The 16,109-nt window shown below is 50.2% G+C and overlaps 1 protein-coding gene across 2 annotated transcripts in view; it reads right to left on the reverse strand.

The window, feature by feature from the left end:
• The window catches only part of Acot7 (acyl-CoA thioesterase 7), an 88,805-nt gene that overhangs the window by 14,546 nt on the left and 58,150 nt on the right, over nt 1–16,109 (reverse strand). For both annotated transcript variants that reach the window (XM_055615058.1, XM_055615057.1), the window contains exon 7: nt 2,950–3,066. In XM_055615058.1, the coding sequence (XP_055471033.1) occupies nt 2,950–3,066 (117 nt within the window). The remainder of the gene's footprint in view (nt 1–2,949; nt 3,067–16,109) is intronic.

Raw genomic sequence — 16,109 nt, forward strand, 5'->3', positions numbered from 1 at the left:
CAGGCTGCACAGAGGGTGTTACAGGGAGCCATGGAGGCTATGAGCCACAGGTGGGATGGAGTGTGTCCTCTGTGTTCTTGGCACTAGCGAAGAGTTATCCTCAAAGAACAGAGATTGTAAACAGCAAGTCAGCTCCGTTCTGCAAGAGCAGGGTCAAACAGTAGCCCAAAAGGCCACATGGAAGGCCTGACCATGAAAACTGGGCCTATGTTCATAAACCTGGTGAAGCTAACTGCACCTTAGCACATATCCTGTTCTGCTAAAACTCATACATCTCTTCTGACCATTTGGGGACAGTCCTGTGACCATGTAAGCTGTTGGCCTAACTTTCTGAGAGATACCCTATTGAGTGACAGTCAAGTGTCCTGAGAGACAAACCTAAAAGATGGCCCATGGCCAAGAACACGGGGAGCCAGAGGAGGCAGGATGGGTTCTCAGGGCATGTGCAGCCCTAATGATAGCTTAGATTCAGATGTTAGCCTCCAAAGTCAGGAGAGAAATAATTTCTGTCATCTTAAGCACCTCAGTCTGCAGCATCAGACCCAGCAGCCCCGGAAGCTCACACTGTTCTTCGAAAAGCCCACGTGTGCCAGGCCCATCCTGCAGGCCAGGTTCCCTGGGCTATGTGGATGCTGCCTCATCCTCTACACATTGATGCATGTCACACTTTTCTGAGGAGGTGGCAAAACTGTCCCTTGTGGCCTCCTCCATGCCAGAGCAGAGGTGTGAGCAAAGGAAAATCACAGGGATGGCGGTTCAAGAGGCAAAAAAGCCCCGGGGTTTAAGGTGACCTCAGCAGCTTCATCAGAACTGGCTTGTCAGCGCCTCTCTCCTTATAGCTCCTGACAGACACGCTTGCAACCACAGACCCAGAGGCAGGAGGGACTTGCCAACCTTGTGCTTTTGATGAACAAGCAGAACACATTGGTCTGAAGTGGCAGAGCCCTCTTTGCTGAGGAACCAACCTAAGATAGAATGGCACAACCTCAATTTCGAAGAAGTCAGTGCCACCTGAGAGGGACCAGCCTCCTTGGACACACTCCAAGACAGCTCCTCTGTAAAAGGACAGCACACAGGGACCTCACAGGAGACATCTCTTTAGAAACAACAAACAAGGCAACAGTGTGTAAAAGCCTGAGGACACTGACACAGAAGTAGGCCATACATCACAACTTCTATTTCAGTACTGCCTCAATTCCTTCAAACCTCAAACAAGATGTCATCATTTGCAGTAACTTGATGCTCCGTGGGAGGAGCCAATGTCTTCCTTAGAGGTCTCTAGGCCAGCGGGCTGTATAGTACAAGGACAAAGAAAAGACCTGGGGCAGCCCCTGAGGGCGGGGCCTCTAGAGAAGGGACCTCACATCACAGATAGTTTTTTTGAAGACAGGGTCTCACTATGTAACCCTGGCTGGCCTTGAACTCCTGAGTGCTGGGATTCAAGGTATACACCACCAAGATCACGGCCCTTTAGCGCTACGAAGATCAGGCCAGCCCAGGAAGTTCTGTACAATAACCCTCCCCTCACTCCCTAGAGGAAGTCAGGGGAAAGCAGAGTGTCAACGAAGTCAAGGACCTTTGAAAATGAAGACCCTCTTCCATGCTGTGTGCCTCTGTCCTCAAAGCCACATCCACTCTGGTGGCAGGTGTGAAAGCTGCCTGACTCTTGTCTGGTGTATGGTTCCCTTTGGATGTAGCAGCTCCTGCACTTCAGAGACACTGCCTCCTGAACAGCTTCCCAGTGGCTCCTGAGAAGCTGGGGGCTCAGGGGGAGGATGTGGGGGTCTTCTCCCTGGAGCCTTCATTCTGAGAACAGGGCTGAGCTCCTGTAAGGGCTCTCTGACTCTGGGCTTGCTATAGCTGCTGCTGGGTGGACACGGAGGAAAAGTTGCTGTCTAGGACACTTTTCTCAGTGTTCTAGGGTCACCGAGGGATGACTGAGCAGGACCAGCTCTGCACACACCAGCCTGGTCTCCATGGTGGGTTTGGGTTTATATTTAACAGTGGAATGCTAGGCAGCCCTGTCACCAGGCAGGAACTCTAGAAAAAGGGAGGTGTGAAATCTGAACTCAGGACTGTCCTCTCCCCAAAGGCATGAGCTACAAGGAGCACAGCGTTCAGAAGTTCAGGGCTTCTGACACACAAACCCCAAGAAGCAAGCTAAAGCAGACAGTCACTGGCAACTGTTAAAACAACAACTGTTGTCTGTGTTTGTGGCAGATACCTGTCAGTCAGGATGTATTCTTGGAAGCATGTCGCTGTCATCTGTCCTTACTTCACGCCCGCTGCAGGAAAGCCTACCTACTTTCAGTCTGCACCTGCCCAACCTCAGAGTGCTTCCTCTCACCACGTAGCAGCCGCTGCCAGATGTGGGGGAGCACCCAGGGCCACCAGGCCTTGGACTCAGCACCAGGTGGGCAAGGCAGTGAAGAGGTTGAGCTGCATGGCTCCTAGTCTATAACCAGCCATGCGAGGGGCTAGCCTCATGTACTGCCCTTCCCATGACTGCTCTCATGCTGCAGGATCCCAGGGCCGGCGCCCAGCTTTGGACTCACCCTCTGCCTGCAGCTCATAAGGCTACAACACTGATGAACTCACCCTACAAGCTGCAGAGGCCCAGCCATGGGATTTCACTCCCATCATGTGAAGATTCCCAAGCAGCCCTCAAGCAAGGTGAACATGGCTGGCCAAGGAGGAACGCCCTGAGGCACCTCAAGTGAGAGCATCTCAGGGCTCCCCATCTTAACAGGATGAGCTAATGCTGGGCTCAAGGCACAGAAGCCTCCCTCACCCCAGGGTCACATCAACAAACAGCAGCCTCACGGGTGTTTCTTCCTGCTCCTTGTGGCACATAGGCAGACACCAGGTGCAAGCACAAAGTGAAGTGGCATCAGGGACCCAGGGACCCCAAAGGGCTGCCCCCCATTCTCACGGGAAGAACTCCCTTACCTTTCCGGATTTTGTCATGAAAATTGATGGCATCCACAGAAGCTGTAACTATGTTGGTCTTGCAGTGGCGAGCAGCCACAATCCCAGCCACCTCATCCATAAGCTTCATGGTGACACCTGCACAGACAAAGGGGCACGGGCTGGTGTGACCTGGGGAAGAAGGAGCATTCTACATCCTGGAGACAAGTCTTCCACCCACACAGGCAAGGGCTTAAGTCACAGTGGCAGGGTGTGACTCGCAGCGTAAAGCTGACTTCCTAGGAGCATGTGACGATGGTCACTTTAAACAACCAACAAGGTGCCAGCCCCTTCCCAGTCTCCCACAAACTGCACTCTGTCAGGAAAAGTTCATGACAATGTCCCCTGGGAGGACGCAGCCAAAACACCAGCTGGTTAGATATGGTGGCACACATCTGTGACCATATACTCAGAGGCTGTCCTGGGCTACACAGCAAGACCCTATCTGAAAACAACGACAAACTGAGCTAACACAGGGCAAGGGTGGCTCAGAATCACCAGTCCTTCCACATTTTCCCCCTTGCGAAAGGGTTTCTCTGTGTAGGTCTCGCTGTCTTGGAACTCGCTCTGTAAACTCAGAGACCTGCCTGGCCCTGCCTCCCGAGTGGTGTTACTGCCACCACAGCCCCATCTCCACCAGTCCTCCACCTCCAGGGGACTGAGAAAGGGGCAATTTCTGGGAAACAGCTGGATTTGTAGAAATAAACTGTGTAATTCAGTTGCTCCACACCCAGGGACAGAAAAACACAGAGAAACAAACTCACAAATGCAAATTCAATGGCAGTCTCAGCCATCACAGCCAGAGAAAAGAAACAACACCAACGCCCACCAGCTGGTGAAGGTCAGCAAGATGTGGCTGGTTCACCCACTGAAGCTATCGACACTAACATGGGTGAACCTAAAACTCAGCACAGGGCGAAGCAAGCCAGATGCTGAGGGCCACTTACAGTAAGAGAGAGACTCAAGAGTCCATAGAGATGGCAGACCAGAGGGAAATGGGAGTGACTGGCCGGGGCACAGGGCTTCCCTTCTAGAGGGAGGTAAACATTTCCCAATCAAGACCCTGAAACCTGACACTCTCCAAGAGCCAAACCCTCCAAGTACCAACCTGATGCCACAAACAGCAAATGTCGTACTGTAAAACTGCTTAGCACAGACCATCGTTAAAATACCAGACAGTGGGAAAATAGTATAGAGGGTCCTCAAAACATTAACAATACAACCACACCACTGAAGGAACTCTAGCCAGCCCGAACATGGCAAACATGGCTCTGGGGTGCCTTGCCCTTCTCCCCCATTCCCTTTCGCTGTTAAGAACTATTAGATTACTTTCATAAAGCTGGTCACCAAGGTCTACTCCCTTATTTGGACACTTCCATCCTCCTGATACTGACTACTAAGGTCCAGCAATCAAAAGTCCCCTTTGCTCACCTAAGTAACGTGCCCACTCAAAATTAAACACCTCATCCTAACACAGGGTTATAAACCATTTGCCTATAGGCCATGCCTGTCTCCTCTCCATACAGAGGCAGGCCTTTGTCCTCCAGCACAAACACATCTCCCTCCTCCCTCCCTTGTTTCCTTCCCATTCTCCTTCATCCTTTATCATCTGTCTTTGTCTCTTATTCCCTGTCCTTTGTCCCTGTGGAACAAATAAATTGTGCTGAGAAGCTGGTCTTGGGGGTCCTGAGCCAAAACCGATCTGTTATACCCACTATCCAGCAAACTATTTCCTGGGTATAGACCAAAGGAAACGAGAGCAACACACTGCTTATTTATTAGTACAACTTTAATTTATTTAAGCGTGCATAGCTGGGCACAGTGGTGCACACCTGTAATCCCTGCACCTGGGAGGCAGAGGCAGGTGGAGCTCTATAAGTTCAAGGTCAGCCTGGTCTACAAAGTGACAGTCAAAGAGAAATCCTGTCTCAAAAAAAAAAAAAAAAAAAAAAAAAAAGCGTGCATGCCTGTACTGGTGAAGACATGTAAACCAGCATTAGAAGGCAACTCTTAGGAGTTGGTTTTGGTATGTGGAAACCAGAAACTGAGCTCAGGTCATTAGTCTTGGTGACATTAGTCTTGCCTGTACCCAATGAGTCATCGTGCCAGCCCTATTTGCTTATTTTTATTTAAACCTTATCATCATCATCACTGTGCCCGTGCGTGTTGCATGTACCATAGCACATACACGAGGAGGTGAGAGAACACCCTTGTGGAGTTGGTTCTCTCCTTCCACCTTTATGTGGACTACAGAGATCAAACTCAGGTCACTGGGTTTGCATAGCAAGTGCTTTCCTCACTGAGCCAATTTGTTGGTCCCCTGCCTGCTTATTTTTGAGACAAGGCCTTGCTAATGTATCTTAGACCAGCTCCCGTATTAGCATCCTGAGCACTGGGATTATCACCTATAACAGCATCCAAGTGGTAACATCCACCCTGCAGATGTTGTGGACTTTAGAAAGCTCATCACTCCTTATTCTCAGACATGCTGGTTCTGAAGATGCAGCTCGAGGAGCAAAGCGGCCAGGTCCCACCATCCACCAGGCCCAGGAACTAGTACAGTCACACGCCTGATGTGCTAGCAGGTGATGCCACTGGCCAGCCTAGGCCCTCTGCTGCTCTGCTCCTGCTGACTGCCCTCAATGCCACAAAAGCCTTGGCTGGTTTCTAACTCTCTGAGTGAAAAGCATCACAAGCAGTTGAGGACACCAGACACAGAAGGACCACTTGACACAGAGGATTTGTGTCACACCTAATTTGAAGGGGTGTGATACTAGCAGAGTGAATGTTTGAAAAAGGAACATTATTGCCAGCTCATGACATCTGTGATTGCCCCTGACAGGTTCCAGAGGGTAAGTAAGGAACAGGAATGGCCAGGTGTTGATGGCCACAAACACTTCCTTTGATGCTTTCATTTGCGTATTCCCACAGTAAAAAACTATTTTTGAGTTCAGTGCTCTTGGTTGTAGAAAATTACACTTTGTGACTGGGTTTCTCTGTGTAGCCCTGACTGTCCTGGCACTGCTCTGTAGACCAGGCCTGCCTCTTGCTGGGATTAAGGCATGGGTCACCACCACCCAGCAGAAAATTACATTTTTTAGTAACAGGACTTTTTAGGAAAGTGGAAAAGCTGGGCTAACTGTGGTAAGGAGGAGGGGAAGGAAGCAGGGAGAGCTGGCCACAGGCACCATCTCCAAGTGCTGCGCACAGGGGCTGCCCTGTTTAGCCTCCACAGGAGGTCAAGAGCCCACTTCTCAAAGCAACAACAGGGCACAGAGTCACAAAGTGCCCCAGTTCTAAGTACAGGACAACACTGGCACTAGTTTTCTCCCTCCTGTGCAGGGGAGGGGCAGGCAGGGAGGGGCAAGCAGAGTAAGGAGGCTGTAGCTCTGCACTCCAGGTCTGGGCAGGGTCGCACTGCACTTGACCTTTCCAAAGAGGAAGAGTTGATACAGAACAGGCACTTACAGCCCTGCCTGACCCACCACAGAATCCTTGGTGTCCCCCCCGCCAACCCCCAACAAGCCCAGCCCAGGCTCAGCAAGGGAGGGACCCTAAGATTAAGTCCCTAGCCGGGGATGTCCAAAAATCAAAACACAATGGGGTCCTCCATGAGTCAATGCTCCAGTTTTGAAAAGATGGGAGTTCTGAGCTGAGTGAATGTGGGAACCCATCACAGTGGCTCAGGGCACAGGGTCTGGAGATGAGGAGCCTGAGGTACAATCCCATGCCTAGTCCTTGGATGGGTCTCTGCCCCCAAATCACCCCCCAACTCATATACCTGCATATGGAGGACATGGCAGTGTGACTGGATGCCCACAGGTGGGCAGGTAGCCCTAGCACCTGTGCTCAGGAGGTGTCAGCGCACACATGGAGTGACTGACAAGCAAACAGATGAGGTGACAGGCTAGTGCCTGCCACAGCTGCCATCATGGGAAACAAGGTGTACTGTTGAACTGAACCCCAATTTCCTGTGCATCTCTGCAGACTCAGGATTGGAGAGGAACACATGAACACAAGAAAGAGAAATAAGATGTCTTGGGAGGAGTCGGGGAAATCTGGGACCATATACACTCTGCTCAGGCGGGCACAGGGCATCAGAACAGTCAGCCTCCCCGGCCAGGTGCCACTGGCATGGAGGCCCACCCTGGGCCATGCCACTACCTCCTGATTTGGCTGTGGCTTCACAGTAGGTCTGTGTGTGTGCACCCTGGCACATACATAAGGACTTAGGAGAGGACAGAGAGAATAATCATAGGCTGAGTTCTTCTAGGTAGATTTTCTCCATAAATCCAGCAGTGACAAGAACGGGGCCGGTGGCCACACTCACAATAGGATCAGCATGAGGCATGGACACATGCTCAAAGGGGCTTTCCCACTGTCCTCATACCATGTCCTTGGTGGCCAATAGCAGCTCCCGTGGTTCAGACTGTATCTACAACATTTGCTGGACAACACTGGCACTGCACACTGCAAAAGGACGGGCTCTAGATACACCAAGAAAGGACGAATCTAGATACGGGTTTACACCTCTCCTATCAGTCAAGCACGGGATGGCTAAGAGGCAGGAGTGCAGGGACCTGGCTGCTGGCCTCACAATGCCCTGCGGTTGCTGAGTTCCCAGCACTGTGCCTTCAGGACAGCAGCTCTCTCTAGGACACAGTCCTCAGGAACCCTATCCTCACAAACTCGAGCTGGTTGTTTCCAGTACAAAAAGGACGAGTTGCGTCCTGGCACTGGCAGAAAAGGTGGACACAAACCCAGAGACTTTGCAAAGCTAGCTGTGGCCTGCTGCCAGCAGAGCTCAGAGACCTGGGAGAAGGTCAGCTCTAGGGAGGCGGGGCCTCTGTCCACCAGGGTGGGACCCATACACAGCTCTCAAAAACTACAGACAAACGATGAGGAGCCTCCGGGAGAGCAGCCTGGGAGACAGGCTGTTGTCTCTATCTAGAAGATGAGGGCCCAGAGACACAGCAGGGACTGACTAGGTCCAGACCCTGCCCAGGGGCTCCAAGCTCTGCTGCTTTCCCAACTTGATTGGCCAGAGCAAGAGTGAAGTGGAATAGGGTGACAGCAGAGATTTTAGATCATGGTGAGGGATGGGGAGGCAAGAAAATTACTGTGTGTGTAGAGGGGTCATGCCCAGAGCTCCTCACTGGTCTCTAGATATTCTAGCTTTGGAAGGGGATAATGAGGCGAGAAAGGAAGAGTTTGTGTTAACATGTAGAATTTTTTGGGTGGTGGCACACAACTGTAGCCCCAGCTAGGGCCACAGAGAGACCCTGTCTTGAAAAGCCGGGAAAAAAGGAAAGATATAAATACTTTAAAAAATATAACTTATTTACTTTTATTTTATGTGCATTAGTGTGAAGGTGTCAGATCTCTTGGAACTGACAGTACAGACAGTTGTGAGCTGCCATGTGGGTGCTGGGAATTGAATCCAGGTCCTTTAGAAGAGCAGACACTGCTCTTAACCATTGAGCCATCTCTCCAGGCCCATTAATACTTTTAAATGCAGTTTTTCCTCATTTACTAAAACTGTCAGCTTGCTGCCATAAACTCCGCTAAGGGGAAATTGTCTCTAAAATGCGGACAGTTCTAATACAGAAGGCTGGGATCCCCCAGAAGATTCTGGAAGAAACAAGCATGGCTATATGAACTCCAGATTCACAAATGACATATGTGGACTCCACAAGGTATCCCAGAATACAGTGGACCATGTGTGGCATGAATATCTGGAGCTGTGCCTCAATTTCCCTGACCCAAGCCAGACCCTGGGTCCTGGTGCTCCAGAGTCAGGGCTGGCTATGAATGTACTGTGAAGGAGACAGACACTAACAGATCCAAGTCAGCCAGGCCGCTGTCCACCCCTTGTTAAGCTGACACTCAGAATGTTACTTTAAACAATACCATTCTGCCCTCTACCCACGACAGACTCACATCCATTCCATTCTGGAAAATGTGTCCAGTCCACCACCAAAATTCCAAAAGCTTAAGAGTTCTAACCAGATTCAAAGCCAAAAGTTGTTCCCTCAAACCCTCAGACTAATTGCCAGCCCTTGTGAAAAGCATAAAGTCAAATACTTCTAACATGCAATGCTCAAGGTAAACATCTATTTCCAAACAGGACCAACAGGTGAACAGCAAAAAAGACCAGGCTACAGCAAGCCCCAAGCCCATCAAAGCCAACATTAGCTCCACAGCCCTGTGTCCAACAAGTTCCGAAGTCCTGTAGTCTTGCCATTGGTAGCCAGGCACATGGTGTCTCCTGGACTGGTTCTACTCATCCTCTGCAGCTTTCTTCCACAGACATTTCACTCTATTATCTTCTTTACACCTTGGGGTAGCAGTGAAACAGCTTCAGTCACACAGCTTCCCTGTAGCTCTCAGAACGGCCTGAAGTGGTCCTAAGCCAGCACACACTGCCCTGCAGCCAAGCCTTCCTTCAAAATCTGGGTGGAAGGCTCAATGATTCTGTATCTTTTGAATTCTGAATGCCTTGGAGACGGTGCCAAGGTCTGCTGCCAACTCAAATGGTAGCTGCACCCCCCCCACCCCCCACCCCTCACCCCCGCCATGCACACACATTCGACAACCGTGCTGCAAAGGCTTCTGAATGCCTGGGCAGTTCTTCATGAGACAGGTACATTGGAGAGCTCTGCCTAAGTTACTGTTTGTCTATTTTTCAAGACAGGGTTTCTTTGTATAGCCCTGGCTGTCCTGGAACTTGCTATGTAGACCAGGCTCCATCTCACAGAGATCCATCTGCTTCTACCTTCTGAAGGCTAAAATTAAAGGTGTGTATGTCCAGCACAAAGCCACAGTTTTCAGATGGAGTCTTTTATACTCTGGGATTGCAGTTGTGGAGTGTGGCTGATTTCTGAGGTATGAAGCATCTTTCCGACTGCCTCAGTGCAAACTGCTTGCTTTCCCTTTCCTTTGTGTGTTTGTGTGTTCTCATCCCACCATATGTGTCCTGGAGATCAAAACTCAGGTCATCAGGCTTGGTGGCAAGCACCTTTACATACCAAGTCAAACCTGGCTCTTGAATTCCATTTAATGTCACTTGTCTCTTTAACAACTCCTACTACCAACACACACAACTTTAAATGTGCTCTGTCTCAATCCAAACTTGACAGGGAAAAAACAAAAGACCCAAAACTTGGATTTTTTTTTTTTCCTCAGTTCTCAGTGTAAACTTCACTAAGAGCAGTCAGCACCATCCATGCTACAACCTACAAGGTCTTCCTCCACCATGTCTTTTAATCCAATACTTCTCAGTCTGGCCCACCCCAAACTCTCAGGACAGTAACAAAACACAGACACCCTTTGCCAGGACACAGCACAAATGGCCTCTAGTCAAATTCCCTTCTGAGCGTCATGAACTTGGCTGGCACAGTCCACGTTTCTATCAGCATTGTGCTGTTCTGAGCTCCACGACAACCATCCACTAACCTCGTTCTCAGCTCCCCAACCACTTTCTCCCAAGAAAATGAGGAGGAGGATAAAGAGGAGAACAAAGACAAACAAGAATTAAAAGGGGAGAAATGAGAAGGGGTGGGGATGCTGCCTCATGGCCAGTGTGCTTTCTTAGAAGAAAGTCCTGAGTTCCATCCCCAGCACCACAGAGATCAGGCTTGCTGTCACATGCCTGTAATCTATCACTCGGGAAGTGGAGGCAGGGCCATCCTCAGCTATACAGCAAGTCTGAGATTAGCACGGCTCTGTGAGGCCCCGTCTGAGAAAAGCTCTTCCAGCACGGTCTTCACAAATGCCGCTGTCTCCATGACACAGAACAAATGTGCATGGAGAGCGCTCAGTTTGATAAACTATATCACAACACAGAAGCCATTTGCCTGATTCCTCAGTGCCTTTGCTGTCAGTGCAGCCCAGCAGACACTTCTCCACAGAGGAGCCACACTCCCTCTTCTCCTCAAGCCACCATCCCTCCTTCCTTTTCACACAGCTATCAAGTGCCACGCTTGCACTAAAGCACCTCTCACACAGCTATCAAGTGCCACACTTGCACTAAAGCACCTCTCCCAGGTGTCCACGGAAAGCCTCCTCCCTTGCTTCCCATTCAGACACTGCTGGCACCAACATAAAACAAAACAAAACAAAACAAAAAAACAAAAAACTTTGGCAAATTACACAGTCCATCGTGGTAATTTTAAAAGATGACAACAAAATTGTAGGATCTGCTGTCGTTAGAGACTGCATTCACTTCAGGAATTATGGGAAGGAAGAATCAGGCTTGCTTGGCCACTAACATGTAGATAAACACCGGGTGGTAGGGATATTTTTGCATCTTAACATTTAACTGCTTACAGATTTTTGTTTTGATTTTTTTCTTAAGTATTGACAACATGCTGACTGGATTAAAAATAGAGGCTTAATTTTCTTTTCCCAAGGCCTGCTGGCTGGCTGGGTCGAGCCTGCCTACAAGCCCACAGCAGCAGCCAGCAGCTCAAAGCCGGAGCCAGCGCCGCCTGCTCTGTGGGTGGGGATCCGAGATGGCCCCATTTCTAAATTTAATCCCAACTGACGGAGCGTGGGTGCCAGCCTCCTATATTAAGCAAATGATAGTAGCTTCGTCTTACTTTATATACCCTAGCCTTTGGTGATGACAAGAGGTTATGAAGAGATGCAGGTGAGTGAGAGCTCCCACACAGCCCGGCTCCTCTGGGTCCTATCATCCCGCGGCACTGGGGACAGGAGCAAGGAAGTCCTAGCACAGAAGTCTTAATTAAGGCAGTTAATCAAGTTATTTCTGGCAATGGCAACCACAAATTTCTAAAGACAGTAACAAAATGTCAAAAAAAATGGGAATTTCAGAGAACAGATATAGTTTGGCAGGTAAAGGTTCTTCCCATGATGGAAGGAAGTTATCCTCTACAACCACATCCATGGGCACGTGCTCCCGCATGCACACACGAGGGTGCGCACACGCACACACACACCAAGGTGACAAGGTAGCCACTCAGCTCAGAAAAGCCAGGAAACTGAGAAATAAATCTGTGCTGACTGCTGCTCAACACATTCACACAGCAGAGGAGAAGCAGCAGGGGACTTTTGTCAGCCCATGCCCTGGGGACTAGGTAGAGAAAACTCTATTATAAATGGACATTATAAACCCATGTCCGGCCCTAGAAGATGTAGGCCAGGGGGAGGTATTAGCCTCCTTCAAGGGGTCTGGGCTGCAGCAGAGAAGGCTACGGTTCATTCTGGACCATTCATACATTGGTCACTTTGGACAGGCCACAGGTGTTATAGGTTACCTGCCCTGGTCACCCTAATGAATATACAGCCAAAGAGGGAGGAAGGGCTGGTTAGTGTGGTGACGAAAGAAGGATGCCCAGCTTGGGATGGCAGAGGAGTCATGTGCTGGTGAATAGGGATGGTGAGGGACTCGGCTGTCTAGGCATAGCAATGGGGCAGAGGGAGTTGGGGGCGGGACTTGTACTCTCCCCAACCCTGGCACACCAGCAGTATGAGTCTGGAGAGGTAGCAGGCAGGTCAGTTGGCCACAGGGGGTGGACTCATCAAGTACAGAAACTCTGCCTTCTGCCTGTCAGGTCCCAAGCAGAGTGTGGCCCCTGTTTGCAAGGATGCTGGGAAGGCATGTGGAGAAGTGGGCAGTCAACAGAAGGCCAGTACAGTCAGCGGCCAGGGTTAGGACCAGGAGGAAAAATGTACATAGGCTCAGATTTCACATGATGAGACAGTACAGGCAGAAGGACAGGCCAGGAGGAGAGATGGAGAGTTTCTGGGCTGGATCTGAGTCAGGGCCACCTGCAGAAATGCTGGCCAGACACTGAGGGCTCAGCCAATAACAGAACTGGAGGGCACAGTTTACACATCATGTCAGCTTGCAGCAGAGTAGTTCCCAAAGCTACAGCAGAGGAGACTACAGCCAGATGAGCCCAGAAGAGGAGGGTCAGCTCTACAGAAGAGGCTTGGGACATGCACCTAACCAGGATGGCCTGCAGTGGGGCAGCACAGGGCACTGGGCAGTGGGATGAACTTGGGTGTCATGCTTCTATGCTAACATATGTGGATCTAGGGGGAGCACAAGGACCCAGAAGCCCAAGATGGAGGAAGGAGGGAAGCCTCCCACCCAAGCCCACCCTCCTCTTTTCTCGTGGGCAGATTCTGTTATTCTCTTCTCAGCACCAACACTTTGGTATTTTTAATTTTTCTTTTTAAGTCCCACAAGCTCAAAGCCACCCACTTTTCCTCTGAGAACATCTCTGGCCCTCTCCCCCAGCTCTATGGGCAGTGGCTCCTTGTTACTTTCTAGTACATGTGACATCCAGACTTTACTTCTCCAGGCCCAGCACTTCTGGGGGAGGCAGCCTGGTTTCAGGAAGCAATGCTCTTGTCAAGGATGCTCAAGCTTCATGGAACCTGCTTCAGGGCCCTTGTGTTTAAAATTCTCTTTACAGTCAAAAAGTAAGATGTCACATTGTATAAACGGCCTTCTCAACAAATGCTCAACTGTCTAAGACATCCTCTCCCCGTGCCCAAGACAAAAAACAAAAACAAAAAAAAACTAATAAAATAGATAGTAAAAACTCTGAAAATAGAGATGAGCGCAGTGGAACACACTTGTAGTTCCAACAGCTTTCAAGGCTCCAGTAGGAGGATCGCTGAGCCCAGGAGCTCAAGACCAGCTGAGCAAGGTAGTAAATCTCATCTCAAAAATAAACAGGGCCAGCAAGATGACTCTGCAGGTAAATACACTTGCCACCAAGCCTGACGACCTGAGTTTGAGCCTTAGAACCCACAGAGTAGAGGGAGAGAATCAACTCCCACAGGTTGACCTCTGACCTCCACGAGCACAGGATACTGCCTCCCACCAAAAATAAGTAAATGCTGAACCACAGACATGGCTTCAGGACTGCCGTAGCAGTGAGGGCAAGAGACAGGTGATGGCTCAGTTGGTACAGGCACTGGCTGTACAAGCAAGGCCTCCTGAACTCAAGCCCCAGAAGGAGAGGATCAGCTCAGCAAGACTGTCCTCGACTGCCCATGCACCCACCGTTCCTATCATGCAAGCATGGACATCCACACAAATAATACACAACTTTAAACATGGAGGGGAAGGAGTATAAGAAGAGTATTGCTGAACTGCTGAGAAAAGGCACATTCTAAGTGAGTTTTCATCACACCTGAACCATCAGAACCAGCCAGGACACACCCTACAAGAAATGCAGGCCTATGCACCAGCTCATGCCAGCAGCACCATATCCTCCACGGGGGGCCCTGGTTTTCTGTGGTAAGATAGCACCCTCCCTTTAACCACCCTCTTGTCAGCATCCTGAGCAATGCGGCAGCAGCCACAGACCACATGCCCAGCAAACTTGCTCTCACTGTGGGAATAAAGTCCTCCACAAAGCTTTTCCTGACAGCACAGAGTGGCTCTGGGCAGCTCTTTGCTCCCACCCTGTTTGACTGAAGGCTGGCCACCAAGACAGCTAGTCCACAACCAGCCATCTCACTGGTCCAAGGACACAGCTGTATTCCTCAGAAAAACACATGGTGCATAGACCTAAAGGTGCAGGCAGAGGAGAAGCGTGGCTTGGCTCTGAAAAGGGCTGCTAACAGCAGACACAAATGGTCCAAGAGGCAGAGAGACTGGAAGGCTGCTCCACACTGAGTGCCTCCTCCTACTGAGACCCAGGAAGGGCTACCAGACAGGAAAGGGAGATCACAGCAAGCTGACCACCTTTTTCAATGAAGATGCCTGGCAGGTCAGAGGCCAGTAAGTGCAGCAGGGGCAGTCACTGCAGTGGCAGCCTCCTAAGAGGCTACTCCCCATGGGACCTGAGGGAAAGGCCAATTCTGCTCTCCTAACCTTTTGATTGCTGGTGAGGCCTGACAGCTTTAAACAGCTCTGTCCAATGTACCTATATGTCTAATAGCAGAATGGTACCTGGGGCCAATGGAGGAGTCACACGAAGACAAGAGGCCTGAACGAACAGTGAGGACCACACCAGCAAACAGCAGAGATAGGCCCGCAACATGCAAGCGTTAGAGAATCCAGCCCTCACATTTCCTGGTTAAAACCATGCAAGCTGAAGACATAAAGGAAAGTCCCCTGGGAAGGACTCCCCAAAAGTGACACACTTAGCCAGTTCATATTTTCAGGTATGCGAAACTCAGAAAAATGTCCCCCAACCCCTACCTACCCCCACAACAGAGAAAATGCCTGCAGATGAGTTTTCCTCAACAATGTTGACAGACATCATATGGCCCTGTGGGCCTATCCCCACCAAATCTTTACCAAGTATCAACTTCAACCCTCCATGGTCACACTGTCCCCTGTGATCTCTCCTGCTCTGTAGGGCTTTTACCCAGCACATCTTCATCCTCGTGCACCTGCTCCCTGCTATAGGAGCCACTGAAGGATGGAACCCACCAAAAGCAGTGGAGGAGAACCCAAGTCCCAGGAAACATGCAGCCAAGCCAGGTGAGAGGCAAAGGACACCCCAGAGAGCTCCCTGAGTGGTGGGGTCTGCAGGGAACCCTGGCCCAGAGCAATGATCAGACCACCGACTGCCAGGCGTCGTGAGTGCTATGGTAACCACCTCACCCAGAGGGCAGCTGCAGCCCTCCTAGTGCAACTGTGACCATTTCCTGCAGTCACGGCCTGACCTCACCCGCTAGGGTAACCTCACGCTAGGGTAACCGGCACCTCTGATGTTTAGAGGCGTCCTGGAAGTACCTAAAGCAGCTACAAGAAGAAGACAGGAAAAGAAGTAGTGATACTTTGTCATACTTTAGGTTCAAAATAATGAACTTCAAGAAAAGAAGAAAAAAAAAAGAACTAGAGGGGCTGGAGAGATGGCTCAGGGGTTAAGAGCACTGGCAGCTTTTCCAGAGGACCAGGGTTCAATTCCCAGCACCCACATGACAGCTCACAACTATCTGTAACTCCAGCTCCAGGGGATCTGACACCCTCACAAAGACACATATAGGCAAAACACCAATGCACATGGAAGGAAGGAAGGAAGGAAGGAAGGAAGGAAGGAAGGAAGGAAGGAAGGAAGGAAGGAAGGAAGGAAGGAAGGAGAGAAGGAGAGAAGGAAAGAAAGAAAGAAAGAAAGAAAGAAAGAAAGAAAGAAAGAAAGAAAGAAAGA

The sequence above is a fragment of the Psammomys obesus genome, unplaced genomic scaffold (genome assembly GCF_907164565.1).
Source record: "Psammomys obesus unplaced genomic scaffold, mPsaObe1.curated_primary_1811, whole genome shotgun sequence".
Taxonomy (NCBI): domain Eukaryota; kingdom Metazoa; phylum Chordata; class Mammalia; order Rodentia; family Muridae; genus Psammomys; species Psammomys obesus.